At 38.6% G+C, this 24,822-nt stretch overlaps 2 protein-coding genes across 9 annotated transcripts in view; one reads left to right on the top strand and one right to left on the bottom strand.

Annotated features, from left to right (window-relative positions):
* EXOC2 (exocyst complex component 2) overlaps positions 1–24,822 on the top strand; it is a 221,781-nt gene that overhangs the window by 161,445 nt on the left and 35,514 nt on the right. The window lies entirely within an intron of this gene.
* Positions 21,798–22,480, bottom strand: LOC128594026 (60S ribosomal protein L7-like). Its single transcript, XM_053602536.1, has one exon. It carries the CDS (start codon positions 22,461–22,463, stop codon positions 21,813–21,815), a length of 651 nt encoding a protein of 216 aa, XP_053458511.1. The 5' UTR covers positions 22,464–22,480; the 3' UTR covers positions 21,798–21,812.

Raw genomic sequence — 24,822 nt, forward strand, 5'->3', positions numbered from 1 at the left:
AATATAGAGCTGGTCATGCTCAGAGAAGACATAGAATTTTTTTTTTTTTTGGATGTATATATGTAGATGTAGCTGTGAATTGTTAACCGATTTGGCTTAATCTTTATTCTTTTAACTAATCACTTTAATCACTGTTTGTTTTTATTATGTAGTGCTTTTATTAGGTGATAAAATTATTTTGTTTAAACACCTTTGGTTTTTATTGTATAGTGTGAACATACAACAGTGATGCCAAAAGTCTATACTAAAAACCAGCATCATTAACCACAATTATTTAATGTGCCACAGTTATTTAATTTTCTGAAATCATAGTCATTACAGTCATATGAGTCTTTATTCTGCTAACTAGCCATAATTGATCTTTTCTTCCTTAAACTCCATTACTTTACTTTTTCTCTCTGTATAGACTCTACTGTGTTCAAAGTAGATTACAGTTCATGCCCCAACTATATCTTTTTTAAGTCTAAATCAGTTCTTATCAATATCTTGCTTAAAATTTCTATAGTATCTTCCTAGTAAAATCTGGGAAGCTGTGCTGTGCAGAGCTCTCCTGGGCACCCTGCCCAGTGGTCTCTCTCCAGCTGAACTCCTCCTCTTGCCTTTTTTTTTTTGCAGTTTTTGGCTGGGGCCAGGTTTGAACCAGCTACCTCTGGTATATGGGGCCAGCTCCCTACTCCTTTGAGCCACAAGCGCTGCCCCACCTCTGCCTTTTTGAAAAGCTCATCCTTGTAAAATAAAAATTGGATTCTGTCAGTCCCCTGCTTAAAACCCTCCAAGGTGACTCATTCTCCCTCCAGCTAACTGCAGACTTCTCAAACAGTGCTAAGGCTTATGCAGTGGCCCTTAGATGTACCCATGGCAGGGTTCCAGTACCTCCACAGACACCAAAACCCATTGATCAAGTTCATTATGTAAATAGATGCAGTATTTGCATGTAACCTAAGTAATCCTCTTATATACGTTAAATCATCTTTAGATTTCTTATAATACCTAAAATAAATGCTGTGCAAATAGTTGTTATACTGTATTGTTTAGGGAATGATGACAAGGGAAAAAACCTTGTAAATTTTCAGTACAGATGTAGCCATCCATTTTGTTTACTCAAATATTTTCCATCCTCAGTTGGTTAAATCTATGGGTGGGGAGAGCCAACTACGCTTGCCTGTACTTGCTGAGTTACCTCCCTCCCTCGCCACGTGCCTCCCCAGCTGCAGGCTGGCTGGGTGCCCACCTCTCTGGGCTTCACCTGTTCTCCTGCCCTTCCCTCCCCTCCCCGGCCCTGCACCCTGGGAACTCTTTGTGGCCACCTCCTGTGTGCCTCCGGTCTGGTGGGCGTACCTCCATCTGTGGTGCTCCCGGAGTAGTTTCCTATTCTGTAACTGTGCTCTGTGCATGTAGGAAATGTTTTATAATATTTCTGCTTTCTTGCTGGACAGCTTTAGTACAGGGCCTGCTCTTTTGAGATCTGTGTTCCCAGTGTTTTTAGTATAGTCCTGACACACAGATGCTGTGTGTTGAGTGAGTAGATTGGTAGTTTATTAATTACCATCTTTCTAAATTTGCCAGTTAGTCCTTCACTTCCAAGTGTTTGCTATATAGTTTTGTAGTGATTTTTCACAGAATCAGTTTTTGATAGGAAATCATATCATATTCTACTTTCCATTATTTTCTTGTTCACTTTTTAATAAATAGTGCTTAAATGCAATGACTGTACATATTTGTTGAATCAAAATGAGCATTTTAGCACTGATTTTCCTGTTTTGTATGAATTCTTATATTGTAGCTATGTACATTCCCTAAATTTCAGCAATTAAATTTAAATTTAAATGCAACTATCAGGTATATCTAATACATCAGCAATTATATGTTGCATCACCATGCAAAAAATAATAGTGATAATTTACATTTTGATTAAATTTATATTTGCCTCAATGACTAGCATGTAAGGACAGTAACTGTTAGCACTGAAATTGTTCTTACATTATTTGGTATATGTTCAAGGTTATTAGATTACTTGTCATGTTTTTGAGAGAATAGGAAAAATCATGACACAGCTACTGCAAGTTTCCTGCACTTTAATGATGACTATAACACATTCGAATCAGCCACTAAGTTTCAGTCTCCACAAACAGTAGGTCAGATCCATCTTCATTGAAGCCAATCGTTACTGAGAAACAGGATTTCCTTGTCACTGATGTGAAGGAAGACTTTCTTTTCTTTCACCAGTCCTCCGTCAGACTTGCTGCTTCTGTGGACAGACAGTGAGGCTTTCTTAGTGCACTCTGAACACTGCCAGCAGCAGTACAGAGTTCGCATGGGGCAGAAGGCAGGTCTGCTTTCTCAGACATCCAGCTGTGTAAGGGGTGTGTTTGGAGAAGACACGTCCATAAAGTCCTGAAGGGACTCCCTGAAGGGCATCGAGAGGTCACATCAAAGGCAGTGACTGCTGGCCATTATTGTATGGTTGTGGGTCCTCTGACAACACTTCAGTGAGAATTAACAAAAAGACACAGTTTGTGTGAAGGCAGTGCCAGGCCAGGGGGGATCTTAGGTTTCCACTGCTTCCAGTTTGATACTGATGACTTAGAATTTCCATGTCCTCCATGGGAATATTTATTTAAGTTACCCAGAATGCTTTCTCTATTATTTTCTTATCTTTTAAACCATGACATTGAACTAACATAGCCTCTGATGTGAATTAGGATCAGAGTCTAAAAGTAATCATGAGATTGATCTCAATGATAACTGTAACCTCAGATAATTTTCTTATACAGAATTAAGATTCTGCTGGCTGTGTGACATTAAGTGATATGGCCTTTATTTTACATAGCTCTTTTTTTTATTTGTATTTTTTCTTAATATAGACTTTCTTTCATAAGCAAATTACTCTCTCTCAGATTCCAGAAATATTTAGAAGTCACTGGCATTCGTTTCACTTTTATAAACTGTATTTAGTTTTGTTCTTTGTGTAGTTTTGTCTTCATGATTACTAACTGAACCTCAGTCTTCATAGTCATGTAGGGATTTTTTAGTTTGTTTAAAGTTCACTTAAGTTGAGACCTTGCATAAAATGAACAAAGTAGTTTGTTAATTTTCTAAAATAATTTCAATTAACAACTTCACTATTACCTTTAGAGCTTGCATCTCCAAACACTGAATTTTGCAAATCATATAGGTAACTGATTAGTTGTTGCTGTAGTTAGCAATAAATTTAGTTTCTGATACTATATATGGTGATTGAAAAAATCCAGTTGATTAATTTCATGATTTAAGAAGACATATCCGTTAAAGCCATAGCTCTGTTTTTTGTTAACCTGACAGTTGGATATTTAAATTGTTGCTACCTCTGTATTTGTGTATATGTCAGTAAAGATTATTCCAGTCAGTTCTGAGTCACAGAACTGACTGTTATTAACATTTTAATTGTTCTCTTATTATTCATGATTACTAAGAGTTCTGAGTATTTGAATTTTATAAATCTTAACTAAATTAAGAATATTTTTGGTTTCCATTTGCAAATATACTTTGAAGTTCACATCTTTGAAACACACTAAACAAGAAAAAAATATTTCTTTAACTTTTCTCTTAAATATTGGTTTTAACTATTTTTCCTTCCATATGGCATATAAATTAAAATTCATTCACATTCTTTAAAAGTATTTAATGAATGAATTTAAATTTAATCATTTTTATATAAGTACTAAACTGATTCAAATGCTTATATATTAATTATATAATTATATAATAGAAATTATAATGGGAAAGGGAAGGCTATATAATTCATTACATGAATATGTCTAGTACCATTCTAAAAATAAAAACATAATTGATTGCTTTTGTGCATGATGCATATAATTCAGCACAGAATAATTATCAGTGACATGTCAAGTCACAGGCCCTGTGCTGCCCAGTTCTGACAGCCAGCATGAGTCACTAGGTGTCTGTTGTCAATGTAGTATCCTAAACAGTATATTTAAAGTGGAAGGGAAAAAATGTAAATCTAACTACAAAGACAAAGCAAAGGGGCAGCTCTTCTGAAGTCTGTGTCTACTTTACCGAAGAGAATTTCAATTTTATTTTAAGATCTCTGTCTTTTAGAATCAGTCTTGCAGGTGACAGACATTACCCAATCAGGTTTTCTCTTGCATCTTGTAACTTACATAATCCAAAGCTCAGAAATAGTTTAGAATTTCTAGAGGATAAGAAAGATGCTAGAGAATGAAAATAATGGAAAATTGTATTTTCTTTTTTTTTTTTTTTATTAAATCATAGCTGTGTACATTGATATGATCATGGGGCATCATTCACTAGCTTTACAGACCATTTACCAAGTTTCACATATACCCTTGTAAGATGCACCGCTGGTGTAATCCCACCAATCCCCTTCCCTCTACCCACCTCCCACCTCCCTCCCCTCCCTTTCCCCCTTCCCCCTATTCTTAGGTTGTAACTGGGTTATAGCTTTCATGTGCAAACCCTAAATTAGTTTCATAGTAGGGCTGAGTACATTGGGTACTTTTTCTTCCATTCTTGAGATACTTTACTAAGAAGAATATGTTCCAGCTCCATCCATGTAAACATGAAAGAGGTAAAGTCTCCATCTTTCTTTAAGGCTGCATAATATTCCATGGTGTACATGTACCACAATTTATTAATCCATTCATGGATCGATGGGCACTTGGGCTTCTTCCATGACTTAGCAATTATAAATTGAGCTGCAATAAACATTCTGGTACAAATATCTTTGTTATGATGTGCTTTTTGGTCTTCTGGGTATATGCCCAGTAGAGGGATTACAGGATTGAATGGCAGATCTATTTTTAGATCTCTAAGTGTTCTCCATATCTCTTTCCAAAAGGAATGTATTAATTTGCATTCCCACCAGCAGTGCAAAAGTGTTCCCTTTTCTCCACATCCGCGCCAACATCTCTGGTCTTGGGATTTTGTGATATAGGCTAGTCTCACTGGAGTTAGATGGTATCTCAAAGTAGTTTTGATTTGCATTTCTCTGATGATTAAAGATGATGAGCATTTTTTCATGTCTGAAGGCCGCGCGCCTGTCTTCTTCAGAGAAGTTTCTCTTCAAATCCCTTGCCCAGCCTGCGATGGGATCCCTTGTTCTATTCTTGCTAATGGGTTTGAGTTCTCTGTGGATTCTGGTCATTAAACCTTTGTCAGAGACATAACCTGCAAATATCTTCTCCCATTCTGAGGGCTGTTTGCTTGCTTTACTTACTGTGTTCTTGGCCGTGCAGAAGCTTTTTAGTTTGATCAAATCCCAGTAGTGTATTTTTGAAGCTGCTTCAATTGCCCGGGGGGTTCTCCTCATAAAATACTCGCCCAGCCCGATTTCTTCAAGGGTTTTCCCTGCACTGTCCTCTAGTATTTTTATAGTTTCATGTCTTAAGTTTAAATCTTTGATCCAGTGAGAGTCTATCTTAGTTAATGATGAAAGGTGTGGGTCCACTTTCAGTCTTCTACAGGTTGCCAGCCAGTTCACCCAGCACCATTTGTTAAATAGGGAATCTTTTCCCCATGTATTTTCTTTTTGATTTTCAAAAAATGGAAAACTGCAAAGAAACTCTCTTTCTGGAATGACTGTGAGTACTGTTGTATGAAGTCTGACAATTTTAAGTTTGCAAACTTGCCCCTGTGCACTTAGGTTGGCAGTATTGCACAAAACCTTGGTATCTCAGTGTCTTGCAGCTGTGTTCATGTGGACGTGTGGTGGGCTGAGTGGCATTCATTATTGTTGTGTGTTCTTGTGTGCCATATGATGACCACTCTGATGGTCATTCCAGAAAGAGTTCCAAAATTGCTTTGAAAGGTGAACAGGGTGCTGGCATCGGTGCATAGGTTCTCAAGGGGAGTACTTTCAAGGTGACTATAGTGATGTTCAGCAGTGAAGTGGATAGCACTTTTTCTAGGATGAATTCATGAATTTAATTGTCCAACCTTGTATATACACATCCATTTGTACACATATGTTTCTATATATATTCATAGTAATGTAGTTAGTATTTATTGCACATGTACCATGTTCCAGGTGGAAGGATTTATATAGACTGTCTGATGTAATCATCATCGCAGCACCTCAAGAAGTAAACACCATTTTTGTCTTTGTTTTATAGATTAAGCCATTGAGCATAAAGAGGGTAAGCAACTTGCTTGAGTTCAGTAGCTATGAAGTGGAGGGTTTGGGGTTCAGAATTCAAATCTAGACAGTTCCTACTGTTAGGCACCATGCTGTGTTGCCAAAGAGCTAATAACGTTATTACTCCATTATAAATCTATAAAGAGAAAGGCAGATACCCTGAAGAAGAGTAGGTACAAGGCATGGAAGCCACAAAAGAGCTGTTAATAATATCGATAATAAACAGGAAAAGATACTGAAATCCATCAATTCTCAGTGAATGCAAATCAAAATAGCACTGAGGTGTCATTTTTGAAAAACCCTCTGGCTCGGCAGGTATTGATAACTTGTTAATACCTCCTTTTGGCAAAGGTCTGAAGGAGACTATCCTGTCACCTTTCTAGGAATATAAATTGGTCTAGCTTTACACAGATACATACATGTATATGTGAATGTTATATACCATCTTATGGAAAATATCAGACAAGTAAGGAAGGAATTATGTGCAGTGATATTTATTGTGACACTTTTTAATATAAGCACAATCTGAAAAACAACCTAAATACCTATCAGTAATGAATGGGTTATATATATATGTGTGTGTGTGTGTGTGTGTGTGTGTGTATATATATATGGGGATGTATAGCTATATATATATATCTGTATATATATATATACACACACACTAAGAGAGAGAGCAATGTCCATATATTGGTAGAAAATATTAGTTAAGAAAATATGCATTCATTATTCTCTAGTATTTCTTCAAAAAGACAATATATCAATTTTCCATGTACAATTTTCCATGTGCAAATATACCTTCAAATGTAGTAGAAAGTATAATCACAGAAAACTTAAGTTCTCCATTTTAAAATTTTGTTTTTTTCAATAATTGGAAGGAACATAGTTTTTTTTCTCAAATTCTTCTGTTTAAAAAAAATGAAGAAAACTGTCCATGGAGTCTAATGAAGAAAGGCACGCGTAACACTAAGACACACAATTTGATAGAGAAATGACATATGGGTGGCACCTGTGGCTCAAAGGAGTAGGGCGCCGGCCCTATATGCCGGAGGTGGCGGGTTCAAACCCAGCCCAGGCCAAAAACAGAGAAATGACATACATAGTGAATCTAGGTTTCAACTAGATTTCAAGTTGTTTGACGTTTTTCCTGATACTCTTTTGGAATCGTAGCTGCCGGCTTAAAGCAAGAGGGTCTTTGTGTCAGAAACTGGTGTTTCTTGACCTTTTTTATCTTCACCACCGTGCATGTGAACCTACAGTTCAACTTCCACAGCACACTTAAATTATGTTGATCAAAAAAAAAAAAGTGAAAAAAGAATATGCTTACTGTGCTTTGAACTTCTTTCAAAACTAATTAATGCTCTTTAAAAATTTTCATGGCACTCCTAAGGTCCTCTCATAGCACACCAATGTGCTGCTGCACACCAGTTTAAAATCTCATATGTTGCTTCTGACCCTGTAAAATGGCACACCCTCTTTAGAAACAGTTTCTTACGAACATAAATCTATCCCATGACCCACCAGTTAGTTCTTCTAGGTATTTTCCCAGGAGAAATGAAAAACATGTCCACTTACACAGTGTGGTCACAGCAGCTATTTTCATAATAGAAAAAAACTGGAAACATCCTAAGTATCTATTCTCTTCTCAAGAAAAGAATATATCGGGCAGTGCCTGTGGCTCAGTGAGTAGGGCGCTGGCCCCATATGCCAAGGGTGGTGGGTTCAAACCCAGCCCCGGCCAAAGTGCAACAGAAAAATAGCCGGGCGTTATGGCGGGCGCCTGTAGTCCCAGCTGCTCGGGAGGCTGAGGCAAGAGAATCGCGTAAGCCCAAGAGTTAGAGGTTGCTGTGATCCGTGTGACGCCATAGCACTCTACTCGAGGGCGGTACAGTGAGACTCTGTCTCTACAAAAAAAAAAAAAAAAAGAAAAGAATATATCAAATTGTAATAACTCATACAGTGGAACAGTATCCATACAGTGGGGTACTTCTCCTTGTTGTGATTGATACCTGCTATGTGGATAGATCTCAAAAGCATTATGTTTAAGTGCAAAAAGCCAATATAAAAGGGGACATACTTAGAATCCCATCTAAGTACAGTTTTTGGACAGACTCACTGGTGGCGATTGTTTATGGGAGGATGGTGGAATAGACAGGTACGCAAGGAACTGTTAATGTGGTGGAAATATGCTGCATTTACCCACGGTAGGAGTTACACTATCACATGCTTTTATCAAATCCCATCAGACGGGGCATGTAAAGTCTGTACATTCACTGAATTATACCTCAAAAAATTCAATAAATAGAAAAACTTCTAAAGTCATACAATAGAATTACTTTAGGGCGGCGCCTGTGGCTCAGTCGGTAAGGCGCCGGCCCCATATACCGAGGGTGACGGGTTCAAACCCAGCCCCGGCCAAACTGCAACCAAAAAATAGCTGGGTGTTGTGGCGGGCGCCTGTAGTCCCAGCTACTCGGGAGGCTGAGGCAAGAGAATCGCTTAAGCCCAGGAGTTGGAGGTTGCTGTGAGCTGTGTGAGGCCACGGCCCTCTACCGAGGGCCATAAAGTGAGACTCTGTCTCTACAAAAAAAAAAAGAATTACTTTAAAAAGCATATGAAAAAGTGAAAAGGTATAATTAGAACCATAAAAACTAAAAAGTCACACACATATATAAGACCAGTTGGAGGGTTGACAGAGTTTAACAACAGGAGAGAGAAGACACAGCTTTAAGGGCTAATATGTGAATTCTGAAGGTCCTAGACTATTTGCAAACCCTTTCTAAGTGCTCATGACTTGTCTGCTTCAAAAGCCAGTAAAATGACAGTTGCAGTTATAATGGTATAGTGTCCAAAGGTGCCAGTTCCTGTGTTCTGGGATCCTCACATCTGGTCTTAAAACCAGGCCATATGAGAAAATGATTGTCAGAATAGACCGTATTCTGGAGAAAGGATTAACAACACATCTAATAGCTATCTCTAAATATCTGTATGTTTTTGTAAAAGACATTCTGTATAGTGACAGAAGGCAGAATTACAATCAAACTGATAGCAGTCATAGTTAGAATTTTCAAAAACTGGTCAACCTTGTAAGAACTATATGTTCTGTGACTCCCAGAATATGCTTACTGTGCTTTCAAGGCCTCTAAAGACTTGCAGACCTCAAGAGTTTGCTCCTTCTAGCTGGGATGATCTAACTTGGCATAATATGGTAGATGTCTTAAGGAAAATGTAGGATTTGGGAAACTTCCCAAAAATCAGAATGGCAGGGCATTCCAAGCTCCTAAAGGTTTCAAAAAATCTAATGTAATTGAAGTGATCCATGTGGTAATGGCAAGAAGGCCTAGTTGGAGATGAGGAGACAGAAGTGGGGCTTGCCATTCCGGCTAACAGGGAGACCGGGCAGGAGGCTACTTAGGAAGTCATGGCATGAGGCAAAAGGGGATGGACTGCCAGAGGAAACAATCCATGAGATTTTCCGTATGATTAAATGTGGGTTTATAGCAATTACCATGATTAAATATAGTAAGATATATTTTCTTGGGGAAAACTGTCAGACAACCCTTTTTACATCTCATTCCATACTTATCTAATAGTTTTTCACTTAGAAGAAATAATTAATTTAAAATTAAGTATGTAAAACTGCTTTTCAAAGTAAGAATTGAAACTCTTATCTATGTTTAGAAATTAAAGGGAGAATATAAATTCTTCCAATTCACTTACTTCAGTGTCTATCGCTGCTCTGTTATGTATATTAGAGATATTGAAGGTTGTAAAACTAAGAAAGCAAAGTATCCATTTAGAATAATAGCTTTCCCTCAACCTTTAAGGTCAGCGAGTCTCCTGGTGAGGCCTGCCTTGGTAGTCCTGGATGACTCTGCTGAGTAAGCAGGAGATGAGGCCCTGCATACTACATAGCACCCATTCATTACCCTGTTCAAACTTAGTCTGAGTTGAATTCACAGATATAGAAAAATAGCATAGTCTGTTAATCTGTATACTCAAAGTCTGTAAAATATTCACATCATGTACAGAAAGAAAATACATTTGCTTTCCATTCACAAATTCAGCAAATATTCTCAAGTCTGTTCCATACAGGGTACTCTATAAGTTTTCTAAGTTGTTTAAGATAGCAGTTCCTGATTTCCAAGTTTAAAATGTAAATAGGAAAGCTATTGATAGTACTGTGTATGAAATGGAAGCATTACAAATCTTAAGTAAGTCAGTAAGCACTTATGTTCTTCAGCATCGGTAGAAACCCCAGTGGTGACCTCAAGAGGGTATTCCTGAATGTTCTCCCCACCCTGGAATAGCCTTAAATAAGCATTGTTAGAGAAGCCTCCCAAAACCATTTCTTCATCTTAGTGTCTTTATCTATACAAGGTGTTTCTCTTTCTATTGGTTAATTTATTTGTTATTGGTTGGTTGTTGGTCAGGTATGTGTGAATGCATATGCAAGACAGATGTTTTGGTGCAAAATAATAAGTGGCAAAAAAGTTAAATAATTTTATATCCTCCTATTTTTTGAAATCATAAGTTCTTACAGTACTTAAGTTGTCCCCCCATTAAAATTAAAATCCAGTGAGTTTTATGGGAAGTAAATGTGAAACACAACTTTCTTGGTACGTTTATTTTGTTCTGTTTGTTATTTTGTTTTAACTTTTTATCATTTCTTTGTAGTTATCTGAGGAAAATATATTTCAGCTGCCATGTGAAGAATATCTTGGTTGGCTATCGTTTGTTTTTTTCCAACACTTTTAATGTTACTCTTTTGTAATTCATCTAGATCTTTGTGCGTCACTGAGATAATTACACTTACCTCTGCATGCAGAACACAGAGGTAGGGGCTAGGCTACTTGACCATTTATATCATTAAATTGTCACCTCCATTTTAAAGTTTATCTCGGTTGTTAAACTTGAACCATCCATAAGGAGAATCTTTCAGAGTTTGTTAAAATGTACTTACGGGTTGGTAGAGGATCTACATAGGGCTGTGGCAATATTGCTTTCTTTCTTCTTCTTTGTCTCTATTCATGCCACATACAGGGTAATTTACAAAGAACAGAAATTTATTTCTCGTAATTCTGGAGACTGAGAAGTCTAAAGTCAAGGAGCCCACAGATTCGCTGTCTAGTGAGGGCTGTTCTCTGCTTCCAGGATTTTCCTTGTTGCTGCATCTTCTGGACCTAACAAGTGCTGTGTCCTCACACGGGAGGGACAAAAGGCCCAGCAAGGCCTTTTATTAAGCACTAATCCACTGTTCTTCAACCTTTTTTATCTCACAGCACACTTGAACCTATAGTTAAACTTCTGTGGCACAGTTAAATTATGTTGATCAAAAAAAAAAGTAAAAAAAAAATAATACATATATACATACTGTGCTTTGAACTTATTTCAAAAATAATTTAATTAATGATCTTTAAAAATTTTCGTGGCACACCTAAGATCCTCTCATGACACACCTATTCATGAGGGTGGAGCCCTCTTGGCCTAATCATATCTTAATACCACCACAATGGGATTAATTTTCATCATAAATTTTGGAGAGGACATATTCACAACATGACATCCTTACAAATTAACCATAGTAGTGATGTCCATTACTAGAAAAGAGCAAAAGATAGGGACTCTCCTACTGTCAGTATCTCATCCTAAGCCAAGAGAGAGAGAGAGAAGCTGGGGTTAGGGAGGAGAGAAAGAAAAGAAAGGAGGAAAAAATAGTCTGTTGGAATCTTTGGGGATGAGGAATCAATGAATAACAACCCTTCTTCTCTGCCCAAGTTTCAAACCAATTAAAGAATAAGACAAAAGAGCCAGCAGGTAGTAGAGAAAATATGTTAGATGTAAGGGCCATGTGGGCTCCCCAGCCTTCAGCCTAGACCTTGAAACATGCCACCAAAGAGAAAGGCTGAGACACAGAGCAAATACATTGACCAGGGTCTCTGTCCCACCCTGGTCCAGGTTGGAGAGAAAGGAAGGAAGAGACCAAACCTCTGTGTGTGAGAGTTTAATAGATTCGCTCAACCTGATGAAAAAGTGGACTGATGGTGTCATCCACCAGTGGGGAAATGCTACCTCAGGGGGAAGGAAAGTTGGAAGGGGTTGGAGAATCATGAATGTTAGAGGAAAATTCTGCCTCGTGGAAACCAGAAGAGTAGGAGACACTGTTCTTCTAAATTTTAAAAACCAAACACAGTAAGTGAAACTGTCATATTTCAAACTATTACACCATTTCCAAGATGGGTGGAAAGACAGAGGCTCTTTGATTTCTTGTTTCCTTTCCAAATGATGTTAATATGAGTTTACATTAATTATAATTAATGGTATAATAGAATTAATGATATAGGTAAAATTGATGGAGTGATACATTCTATACTTATAGCAAGAGATAGCTCTAGATGTATAGGCAAAAAGATATGAGCCAATCTCAGCAAATACAAAACAAGGATGTCCCTTCCTAATTCCAAGAAACCAGAATTATTTTAGAATTATTTCAAATAAAATACCTCAGCCAGCAGTTCAAGGATCCTTTATAAAGGTGATTTGTAAAGCTGTAAGTTGCCTCTCTACATTCCACTCCGGGTTCTCTCCATGATGGAATCAGCCGTCATCGCCATCCTTGTGTCTTCAGGGAGGAAAGATGCCTGAAGATCCCACCCTGCACTCCCTGGAGGCTCACCCATCCCCTCTTTTCTTTCTCAAAGCCTTTAACATTTCCTTCACAGCCTTTTTCTTATCAGCGTTGAAAATCAGTCTAATCTAAAAAAAAAAAAACATAAAACCCTTGCTTCTTCCCCTCCAGCTAGGCATCTACAGTTCACTTGGTAGTCAGTCTTCTTTAAGTTGCAAACCAGTGAGGGGAATGTCAGGGACGTGTAAAAACAAAGCGTTCCTGACCTCCCCCCCCCCATTAGTATGTGACTATGTGAGCGAGCCCCCTCTGCCTGACCCCCCGTTAGTATGTGACTATGTGAGCGAGCCCCCTCTGCCTGACTCCCCGTTAGTATGTGACTATGTGAGCGAGCCCCCTCTGCCTGACTCCCCATTAGTATGTGACTATGTGAGCGAGCCCCCTCTGCCTGACTCCCCGTTAGTATGTGACTATGTGAGCGAGCCCCCTCTGCCTGACTCCCCGTTAGTATGTGACTATGTGAGCGAGCCCCCTCTGCCTGACTCCCCGTTAGTATGTGACTATGTGAGCGAGCCCCCTCTGCCTGACTCCCCGTTAGTATGTGACTATGTGAGCTAGCCCCCTCTGCCTGACTCCCCGTTAGTATGTGACTATGTGAGCGAGCCCCCTCTGCTTGCTCTCTTCCTTTCTTCCCCTGCTTCCCAGTCCCTTAGCTGATCCTGTTCTTCAGCATCTCTAGCCCCTCTCCTGTCCCCTCTGCAGGCTACCTACCCCCACAACTCCCATCAGCCCTGTCCCCAGCCCTGGACCTCCCCTGGTGCCGGTGTGCCCCACATCCATCCTCAGCCCTTTGCTCCTTCCAGGCCCTCAACCCTCTGCCTGCCGCACATTCCCATTAGGCTGCCCACACCAGCATCTCCAATTCTCATTCCACAAAGCCCGCTCCTCTGCAGCTGCCCTGTCTGTGACTCACACTCTGTGTTCCTTATCTGGCATTGCCTCACAGGCCTGTCCCCTTAAGAGCTGCAGTCCATGCCTTCCTATCAAGTTCTTTGATCTTACCTATCACGTCTCAGTTTTCAGATAGCACATTATAGGGTTAGATTTTTTTCCCCTATCTGATCTCTTCCTTCCCAGTCTCACCCCTGTCAAATCCTGCTAGCACTCCTATTCTTTCTAAAATGTGGTTATGTTCAGATTCTGCCTCCCCTCAGTCATTCAGTAGCTCCCCCAGTCTTCAGAAGAGCAGTTTTAGTATTAATAGAGTACTGGTCCTGCTTAGCTCTTCCAGCCTCACCTCTGCACACCAGCCGATCCTGGTCTTCTGCCCTTACTGGACCAGTCCTGGTACTCAGGCACAGTGTTCCCTTCCCCAGATGCCCTCACCCATACGCCACCCTTCTCTTGATCTTCCCCATCTTCTGAGGACTTGGCTGAGGCCTCCAGACACTGCTGCCCCGTTTGCCCCAAACTTGGCAGCAAGTCTTCTCACCATGCTCACCACCTGCTGTCCCACTGGACCACATGCTCTCCTGTCTTGTTTCCTGTCTCTGTATCCATAACTAGCCACTGTCTGGCTCTTAGTAACATATAATAACAGATATATTCAAAAATTAATTGATTGGTTAATGAGAAACACCCTGGTAAAGGTTATTCAAGCCAGAGATGATAGGGAAAAGAAACATTCATTAAAATACCAATTTGCCATTTAGTTTTTGAGATTAATAGCTATTTTCAACAGAATGTCAGACTGAGTAAACTTTTTTTATTCAATAAATTTCAAAAAAGGAACTTTAATCACATAGGATAAAAGTAACCAAAATTAAAATATGGGCAACCCATATTGAAAGAATTAGAATGCCGTAAAGTACTTGCAACCCCACAGATCTCCTAAATTTAGTTCTAATCCACAATTATTCTGAAGACTCTGAGCCTTACAAGAATTTTAAGGGCACCATTATGAACATCATACTCCTGGTGTGTGTTGGGACACTTTTCAAAATCTGTTTTCCTCTTTGTACATGGACAGTGAGCCGGCGTTCAGTGAAGCTGTTGTTTCCCCGTTACCCACCCAGCCCAAACAGGGCTCCTGCGCCCTCATCGTTGAGTAGTTTGGCACTTTATGAGTTTTCTTTTCTTTTTTTTTAGACAGAGTCTCAAGCTGTCTCCTGGGTAGAGTGCTGTGGCATCACAGCTTACAACAACTTCCAACTCTTGGGCTGAAATGATTCTCTTGCCTCAACTTCCCAAGTAGCTGTGATTACAAGTGCCTGCCAAAAGGCCCAGCTATTTTGTTTTGTTTTGGGTTTTTTATTGTTGTTGTTGTTGTAGATCGTTGTTTGGTGGGCCTGGGATGGATTCGAACCCGCCAGCTCCGGTGATGTGGCTGGCACCTTAGCCGCTTGAGCTACAGGCACCGAGCTGATGAGTTTTCTTTTAAATCAAAACAGATACTAAGGGAGTGGATGTCATTTCTGAAGAAAGAAGCCTAAGTCAATAATCTTTTCCTTTACAGAACTCTGAAAGAAAAGCTTTATTAATTCCCAGGACTATTCTTAATTACATTAACAAGTTCTGTGAAGTAGTTGTTAATAGTCTCATAGTTGATCTTTTATAAGCAAAATGTAACTTTACATTTCCTATAAAATGATAATCCTAGTTATCTTTTTTTTAAATCTACAGTTTCATTAAGCTCACTATTTTTTCAGACATGTTCTTTTTTATAAGCAGTTTGATATACTAAAGTCATTGCTGTAGAACCATTTGTACAATGCTTTGGACATTTGGTTGTAATTTCTTCCTCTGCCAAGCATTTTTCAATAAAGTAAAATTTTGGCTCTAGCGATCTCAAATGTGAAATTTATTAATCTTGTGATGACCCGTGGCCTACATATTTTCTTCATTGCATGTCTTATCTGCTAGAGTATTTATGTATTAAATTGATAGCTATAAACTATGCTGTTTGGCCTCCGAGTAAACTAACATGCTATTGTGCAAATAAGTGCTCTAAGTCATTTTTAAAACTTTTTGTTGTGGAAATTTTCAGATGCGTATCAAAATAGAACAGCATGACAAATCCTGATTGACCTATCAGCCAATATCAATAGCTCTCAGCTCATGGCTGATGTTGTTTGGGCCCCTGGGTTGGCCACTACCCCAAAACCTATTGTTTTTCTAATATCTCAGATATTAGATCATTTTATCCATATGTAAATAAGATAAGGATGATTTTTTTTTTCTTTTTTTTTTTTTTGGTTATTGGCCTGGGCTGGGTTTGAACCCACCACCTCTGGCATATGGGACCGGCGCCCTACTCCTTGAGCCACAGGCGCCGCCCAAGGATGATTTTTTTAAAGAAACATAACCATAACACCTCTATCAGATCTGAAAAAAGTTTACACTAATTCCTTAATGTCATCAAATATTCAATGTTCAAATTCTCATAGAATCTTTCTAGATAGGTAGTTTATTCAAATCAAGGTTCATTCAGAGTCCACCTGTTGCTTTTGGTTGATGGTCTCTTAATTAGTAAAAGACTCTAGTCTATAGTCCATAAATCAGGTTCTTTGTTCTGTAGATTTTTCTCACATTTCTCGATTTTTCAGATGATTTCCTCCTGGAGTCATTTAACATGTTTTTTTGTCCCTATGTTTTCTATAAATTTGTGGTAAATGAAGAAAGATAATCGGTTTTAGGTTTGATTTATTTTATTTTATTTTATTTTATTTTTAATTCAATGATGTTTCCTTCCACTCGGTCATAGTGGTATCCCACCTTCTTTTTTCTCTGTCACACATTGGAAGAATAAGAGCTATGTTGAGCCATGAATTAATACACAAACACTAAGGAAGGATATCTGATTAGCAAAGAAAAAAAAGTCAGTGTATACTTTTTGTGATATCTGACACCACACATAATCAAAGAAAGTCTTCACAAAATCAGCATGTAACCTGTGGGCCCCAGGTTGGACCCTTCTGCTGGGAAGTACATTGTATTTGGTTGTCTCTGTTTATAATGAAGATTAAAAATTGGATTCAAGTGATAATTGGGTTGGTTTGCCCTTTAAAAGTTCACCATAAACTTTTCATCTAATAGTTTTAACACCATTGGTAATTGTTTTTATGATCTATTTTCTATTTAGGATTGGAAAATAGTGATTGTTAACTAGAACACTGAATAAATTTTTAAAGCTTTTTTTTTTAATCAACTATTTGATTACTCTAAAATACAGTTTGTACAGAAAGGGTAGGATAAATACTTGATTAGTAGTTTTCAGAATGAGTTGTTTCCTTAGCATTTTTCAAAGGTCATCAATGAGATATTTTTTATTTTTATTTATTTATTTTTTTGCAGTTTTTGGCTGGGGCTGGGTTTGAACCCACCACCTCTGACATATGGGGCTGGCACCCTACTCCTTTGAGCCACAGGCACCGTCCTATTTTTTTATTATGATTATGATGTCATCGTGATGTGAACATAGTGGATGAGTTTCAGTTTTATTATGGCAGTTACTCTTTTCTTAATAATCATATTATGCCCTCTTTGGCTGGGAGAATCCCTTCGACTGGGCTCTGGGTCCTGAAGGTGCAGCCTCCCCATACAGTGTCATGTTCCACATTCTTTATGGCTTCCTTGTTTCAGTGGAATCCGCTGTGTTACCCAGGCTGGAATACGGTGGCCATTCACGGGCCCCATCATAGCTCACTGTACCTCTGAGCTCCAAGGCTCAAGTGAACCCCCTGCCACAGCCTCCCAAGTACCTTGGACTATAGACACACACTACTGTGCCCAGAAACCATTGGAAGAAAATGAAAGAATATGAAATAAAAACACCTTCCCCTCTCTTAACTCTCTTTTATAAGGATTTTATGGATTTTTATAATCCCTTCACTCTTGTTAAATCTCATCCAAAAGTCTGTCCTATACCTGGATGAGCTATGTTCACAGCAGTCACAGTACTTGGTGTTTCTCATGTTCCATCAATACCATCACTTCCATTCAGACGTCAACCCCAGCTGAGCCTGTTCCTGCCAGACAGGCTATGTCTCTGCCCTCTAAAGTGGTCTCATCTAGGCCTACACTCTTGGAGAAAGTATGCCTGTATGTTCTGCAATTATTTTATGTCTGTGCTTCTGAGTTACTATGGAAAGCATTAGGGATTTTCCCCCCTCACTTTACCTGATTTTGTGTGTCTAAATATGTATTTAAGTGTCTCTTCCTAAAACTTGTGTACACATTTTATAACTGTGTGCACCACGGTAATCAATAAGAGATACTTGCTGCTATTCCACTGTTCTGGCATTCTTTTCTCCACCCTAGCATTATATTATTTCCTTATGGCCTCCACTACATTTGTTGTTAATGTTAGCCCTGAATTTCGTAAGTATTTGTCTTAAATGGTTCTGTCTGAAAACTTCTGACAGACATTGGAGGGGCTGTGTTTGTTTGGTGCCTGTGATGGAGGGCATACCCTGGAGAGTCTGTGGGAGCCTCTCATGTCCCCTCATGTGATGCTCAGAGAGAGCACCGCTTGGGCAGCCATGCCACACTGCTGTGTCTGGCTGAGGGATTCTGGTGATAGACGGACACAGCTCTGTTTTGGGGAATGCTGGAAGTTTACAGCAAATGCGGAAATTTGGATCATCGAATTCATGTAAGCTTAGCCTAGCAGTAACCTTATTCCTACCCAAATACCTCCTCAAAAAAGCTGTTTTGATAATTTTAATATCTAGCATTTTGCATTAAAGGTGAGATTTTAGTGAAACACTTAGGATTGTCTAGTATTTGGATGGGTGGGGTGTATTGGACTAGTATAGTGATACAGACAATTCCAAGTTATTACTGGAAAACTGAAAAATGTTGTGCTTTCCAGTTATTTCCATGTATCACAATAGAAAGCTGAGGTTCAGATGATTTCTAAATGTTACAGTTGGATTTCCTAACAAATTTCAAGTCATCATGTGCTTTGATAGTCACTGGTTAATAGAACCTACAGGATTAAAGTAACAATGGTGAACCTAAGGATAGACAAGCTTTTCAAAAGAAACCCCAGAATATTCACTTTGTGCTCCCTGCAGGTAGCTAAAGGCTGTGTTTGTGTGTGTACACACACAGTCTCCTTATTACTAGAAATCATTATTTAATTGCAGTTATGCTTCCTGGTTCCCCCCCGGGCTGTGATATACTCTGTTCCCCCAGCACATTGGCTGCACTTCAGCCCTGGAACTCCCATCGTTGCCTAGGTGGGCCAAGGCAGCATCTTTCTGGGTCACCTCACCTCCAGCTGTGCTGGCAGCATTGTCCTGATCACAAAGAGAACAAGAGAGATGATGAGAATGCCTGTGATGGATAGGACAAAATGTTAAGAAATGAATTTTTTTCATATTTGTTCACTTCTAATGCCCACATTTGCCAACCTGCCTTCCTGGCATTATCTGTTTGTTTTAAAATGTCTTTGTATTTCTGGGAGTGGGGTGGAGTCAGATAGGGTGGAAGCAAGTTATAGTTGCTTTGGGCAGGGAAATTACTTCCTAGAGCTGGGCTAAAAAATATGTATTTTAATGTTCTCCCCTATATACCATAAAAATGTTATAAATTTGTTTCTGGCATGATATTCTGTAAAAGCAAACACCTGTGCCATTTCATCAAAAGCAAAATAATTGGAATGCTGTTAGTGTGGCTAGAACTAAAAAGGAAAAGTTTTGAGAACTGGTAGAGTGAAGCCACCAATGTTTGTCATTCTAAGTTTTCCCTGTGTGTAAATCTGGTCATTGGCTCCTGTAGCTTCATTCCTAATGCCTTCAGGGATTCCTCTTTGCCCTCACGCAGCCCTCCCTGCTTCCTTGCCTTCCTGCACTGCCCTCCTCCCAGGGACCTGACCCAGGGTGCTTCTCTGGCTCCCTGTCCCTTGGGCTCCTCCTACAGATGTTCTGTTTCAAGGCCAGGCTCCTCCCAGCCTTCTCTGTACCTTGGGCCTCCTAAGGAAGCGTCTTGTGCTTACCAGGCTCTCAAAATCATGTGCTCAGGGAAGGAGAAGGGCACATTGGATTTACTCATTCTGGTAGAAATGGTAAGAAAGCTAAACCACAGAGCCAGTCTTTGTATGTTTCATCTTTTCTTCTTTGAGATCAGAAATGTCATCTTTGTGTCTCTCCCCAAACCAGGATAAAACCTCAGAAATTAAAAAGATTTTGTAAATACTGATATTTATTGAGTTGATCATGTCCAACTTTCTTAACCTCCTTCCCTTAATAAGTAGCAAAGGCCAACCCCAAAATACTTCTAAGACAGATTGATAGCCATTTTGATTACTATTTATTCTGTACATCCAAGTAAAAAACTTTTGAATATTTTTAAAATAAGAACACCTTGAACATTTCCTAAGAGTCCATAAGCAAAAGGTTACTGACAGGCCGGGAAGGGGCTGAGAGACATAATGTGCGCTTCTTTTGGTAGCTGAGAAAACTGAGGTCCATATGAAATGTTATCCAAGGCCACAGGGGAGCATTTGATTGACAAAACTGGAACTTCTCTCTCTTTCCTGATCACTTTCCAAAAATATATCATTTATCAACAAGCTAGTTAATGTACCTGAACTCTACGTTATATGAACAGTCCAAAAGTAGAACAATACAATTGAAATAAAAAACTTAATTAGTGGCTAGGTTTTAAGTGTTTGGTGTAAGAGGCATCAACAAAGCAGGTTTTTTCTATCAGAGAAAATTAAAGACAATGTTAATAAAATCTTTATGTTATACAGAATATTTACTTGGGATATGGATTCTTTTCTAGATCATTTTACTTCAATTTTATGATAATGTCTCATAGTAATAATCAAAATGAGTGACAACCAAAGTAAATTCATAAATATATATTTGAAAACCCTTTTTGCATTTTTGAAATTGCTGTCATTTCTGGTTGCAAATGGTGTGACAGCCTATGATTACAGTAACAAGGGCCTTAAGAATTATATGTAGAATGCATATAACTTTTACCAAGTTTGTGTATTGAAGGAATTTAATAAGAGGTTTTATGAAATCACAAAAGCCACCTTCATGGACTTTAAATATGATGGATATGAAAGAAATTAATATTCTTGTACTCTACGGTTGGGTTGTATTAATGAAAAGAAAAATTGATATATTCTTCTGTGTTTTTTTCCCCCTCCTTTTGGTTTGTGCTATGGTGTAGTTTTTAATATTCTGCTAAGGAAAATGTAGATCCTTTTTTTTTTAAATTAGAATGGTGCTGCTTATGGAGTTGGGGGCCCGTGTGGAGCAGCACTGCTCACGCTGCTGGTGGCTGTGACGGGCTCCAGGGGGCTTACAGGCATGCTCTTCTCCCAGGGGACACTGCAGTGTGCACTCAAGATAATATGCACATTTGTGACCCAGTGCTCATCAAAAGATATCAACAACTACATTCATAACAACTCTCTTTGAAATTGCTAGAAATTGGAAACAGATGCCCATCAGCAATAGAATAGATAAATAAATTGGGGTATGGCCATACAGTGAAATTCTGTATAACAGTGAGAGTGACCAAACTCTTATGTACAAAAGCCTGAACACTTCTCACAGACAGCGTTGAGAGGAAGAAGCCAGACACAAAAAAATACATGTTGTCTGCTCCTGTTTCCATTGTTCTGTTTGTAGGAAAGCAAGCGTAACTCCTCTATGGAGTTGGAGGTCAGAGTTCTGACTGCATTTCCCACAGGAAAGAAGACAGCAGGGTCTGCTGGGTGCTAGACACAGATATTCCATATCCTGATCTGGATGGCAGTTATGTGTGTATCTGAATGTAAAAGAATCATCCAATTTTACACATAAGATTTATGTACTTTATATGTAAGCTATACTTCATTTTATTTATTTATTTTTTTTCAATTTGAAAGCAGTCACTGTTTATTAACTGACCAGATTACAAAAACAATCAGGGCAGATACCTTAGTTCATTCTTCTAATAAGCCTATTGATTTGATCTCCCTATTACCAGCATCTCCACCTTCCACAAAGTGGGTTGTTTTTTTCTTCATCCCTCCCGTGGAGATGATAACTTAAAGGGCCACAAGAAGTTATTTGCTTCTTTGAAGCGTTTTCCAACAGTATAGATCTCATGAATCAGATCCTCCATGCAGATGATGCCATATTTACCAAGAGATCGTGCAATCAAACTGTTATCAGTCAACGCAATTCGTTTCTTATTGATTTTGCCATAACCACGCTTGTAGATTAGCTCATTTACTGACTTCAGATTTGGGTACCCCCATGCAATATACAGTTCTACAATCCTCAGCATGTTAATGGAAGCCTTGTTGAGCTTAACAAAAGTTCCATTGAAGATCTGGCGAAGGTGAAGAAGCTGCAACACTTTTCGGACCTTTGGACTCACACCATTGATACCTCTGATCCTGATGACAAATGCCAATTTTGGTTCTGCAGGTACATAGAAGTTGCCAGCTTTTCTTGCCATCTGAATCTCAGTTCTGTACATCTGCCTATATTCTTTATGATAATGCTTAGCTTTTTCATAGATAAGCTTCCTCCTTGCCTTTCGAAGCATCTTTTGGGCACACTTCTTTCTCAGACGCTTGATCTTCAGCTCTGCGAAATTCTTTCGCTTTTTCTTAAGGGTTTCTGGCACAGCAGGAACCTTCTTTTTCTTCTCTTCAACAGCCGCCATGGTTCCAGCCGGAAAAAGAGCTATACTTCATTTTAAAAGAGGGGAGAAGACTTACTCTGCAAACTTAGAAACCTTGACAATGGGCTCAGCGCCTGTAGCACAGTGGTTATAGTGCCAGCCACATACACCAAGGCTGGTGAGTTTGAACCCAGCAGGGGCCAGCTAAACAACAATGATAACTGTAACAACAACAAAAAATAGCTGTGCATCGTGGCAGGCTCCTGTAGTCCCACCTCCTTGAGAGGCAGAGACAAGAGAATTGCTTAAGCCCAAGAGTTTGAGGTTGCTGTGAGCTGTAACGCCAGAGCACTCTACCAAGGGCGACATAGTAAGACTGTGTCTCAGAAAAAAAAAAAACCTTGACAACAGAGTGATGATGATTTAGTAAGGGCAGCCTATTATATGCCTCTTCCAAATACATCTGCATAGCTTGATATAATAGTTTCTCAACTAGGAAAGCATAAATCTAAGTATCAACATAAAATGAACTTATAGTTAGACCTTCAGATCATTTTGATTTCAATTCTAAAACACTTTTATACTGTTAAATGTAAAACTTGACCACAAATAATTGTAGCAGATTGTATTACTCTTTGCCAAAGTCCTCTCTTTCTCACTGCGAGAGTGCTCTGCTGTCCTGCCCACTAAAGTCGGACCTGGCCCTGTGGAAGCCCCATGGACAACTTGCAGGCAGAGAAACCTCCTGGCTCTTCTCACTCTTTCCCTTTTCCCGATTATGGGAACACATGTTACAGTAGAATCTCCACAAGCCTGGTGACCAAAGGGACTAGACCCCCTTGACCCCTGCCAGACATATCACATTGGCTGTGGTTTTCAGCTACTGAGATTTTGGGTTTGTTTTTTTTTTTTAACTTTAGCTTAAGCTAGCTTGTATAGACTAATAAAATAATTTTCATATCCTCCTTATCTCTTCCTTTTCTAATTTGTTTTTCTTATTTATAATGTATAGACTATATAATATGTAATATATAATGTATTCATAAGTCTTGTGTTTTGTAAATGAATATATTATAAATTGTATGTATTTTTATAATAGAATTATTAACATGGTACATATATTTCTAAATCAGGATATAATATGTTTATATCATATATTATAATCTTTGTGTATTTATATGTAAACATACATGTATCAAGAGGTCTCAAATTCTTTTACCTATGATTTACACAATCAAAAAATGTTTCAAGACTCCTCCCCTACTTGGTGCCTCTTGATAACAGGTACCATACCTTAGCCATCTTTACAGTCCCTTTATAGAATGGGTTTCAACATATCTTTCGAGTAAATGAATGAATAGTTTCCCAGTCTGAGAATCACTCTAAATCTTAACATTTTCTCCTGATGAAAAGCTTAAAAGTAGAAACACGTCTGATCTAGCAACCTCACTGCTGGGTGTATGTCTAGAAAGAAGGAAATCAGTATATCAGAGAGGATATCTGCACCCCCAGGTTTACTGCAGCACGATTCACAACAGCTTAAGATACAGAATCAGCCTAAGTGCCCATCAGTGGATGAACGGATAAGGAAGATAAATATGATGTATATATAATATAGAATATTTTTCAGCTACACAAAACATTGAAATCCTGTCATTTGTGGAAACATGATTGAGTTTGGAGAACATTATGTTACGTGAAATAAGCCAGGCATGGAAAGACAAATATCACATGTTCTCATATGTGAGAGCTAAAAAAAAAAAAAAAAAAAATTGAACTCCTGGAGATAGTTACCAGAGGCTGGGAAGGGTGGTGGGGAGGGAGGGATAATAGAGGGTGGTTAATGAGTGCAAAAATGTACTTAGATAGAAGGAAAAGACCTCGTAGTTGATAGCACAATATGACAACTATGGTTAATGATTTATTGTATACTTTAAAATAATGAAAAGAATGGAATTGGAATATTCCTAACATAAAGAAATGATAAATGCTTCAGGTGACGGGTACTCCATTTACCTAAATTAGGTCATTACACATCAAATGCCAATATCAAAATATCAAAAGTACCCCATAAATATGTACAGTTATTATGATCCATAATAATTAAAAACTTAAAAATAAATAACTAAAGATAAGTAAACCAGAAGGAAAACTGTTTCATACTAGTTTGCCTGTAGAAATATAGTTGATGTCCTTGTGTACACTGCTTTAGAAACAGTGTGAGTGAGAGAACCGAGCAAGTCACACAGTGTAACTGGCTGGAAACAGGGAGTTGTAGAGTTGGCCTGTTTTAGTGGTTTTCAAGCTTGTAGTATTGAAAGTTAAATAAGAAACATCATTTTGCTTTGATTCATATTGAAAACCTGATAGATTTATTAAGGTATTTTATTTGGTCCAATTT

Source organism: Nycticebus coucang, chromosome 9 (genome assembly GCF_027406575.1).
Source record: "Nycticebus coucang isolate mNycCou1 chromosome 9, mNycCou1.pri, whole genome shotgun sequence".
NCBI classification, from domain to species: Eukaryota; Metazoa; Chordata; class Mammalia; order Primates; family Lorisidae; genus Nycticebus; species Nycticebus coucang.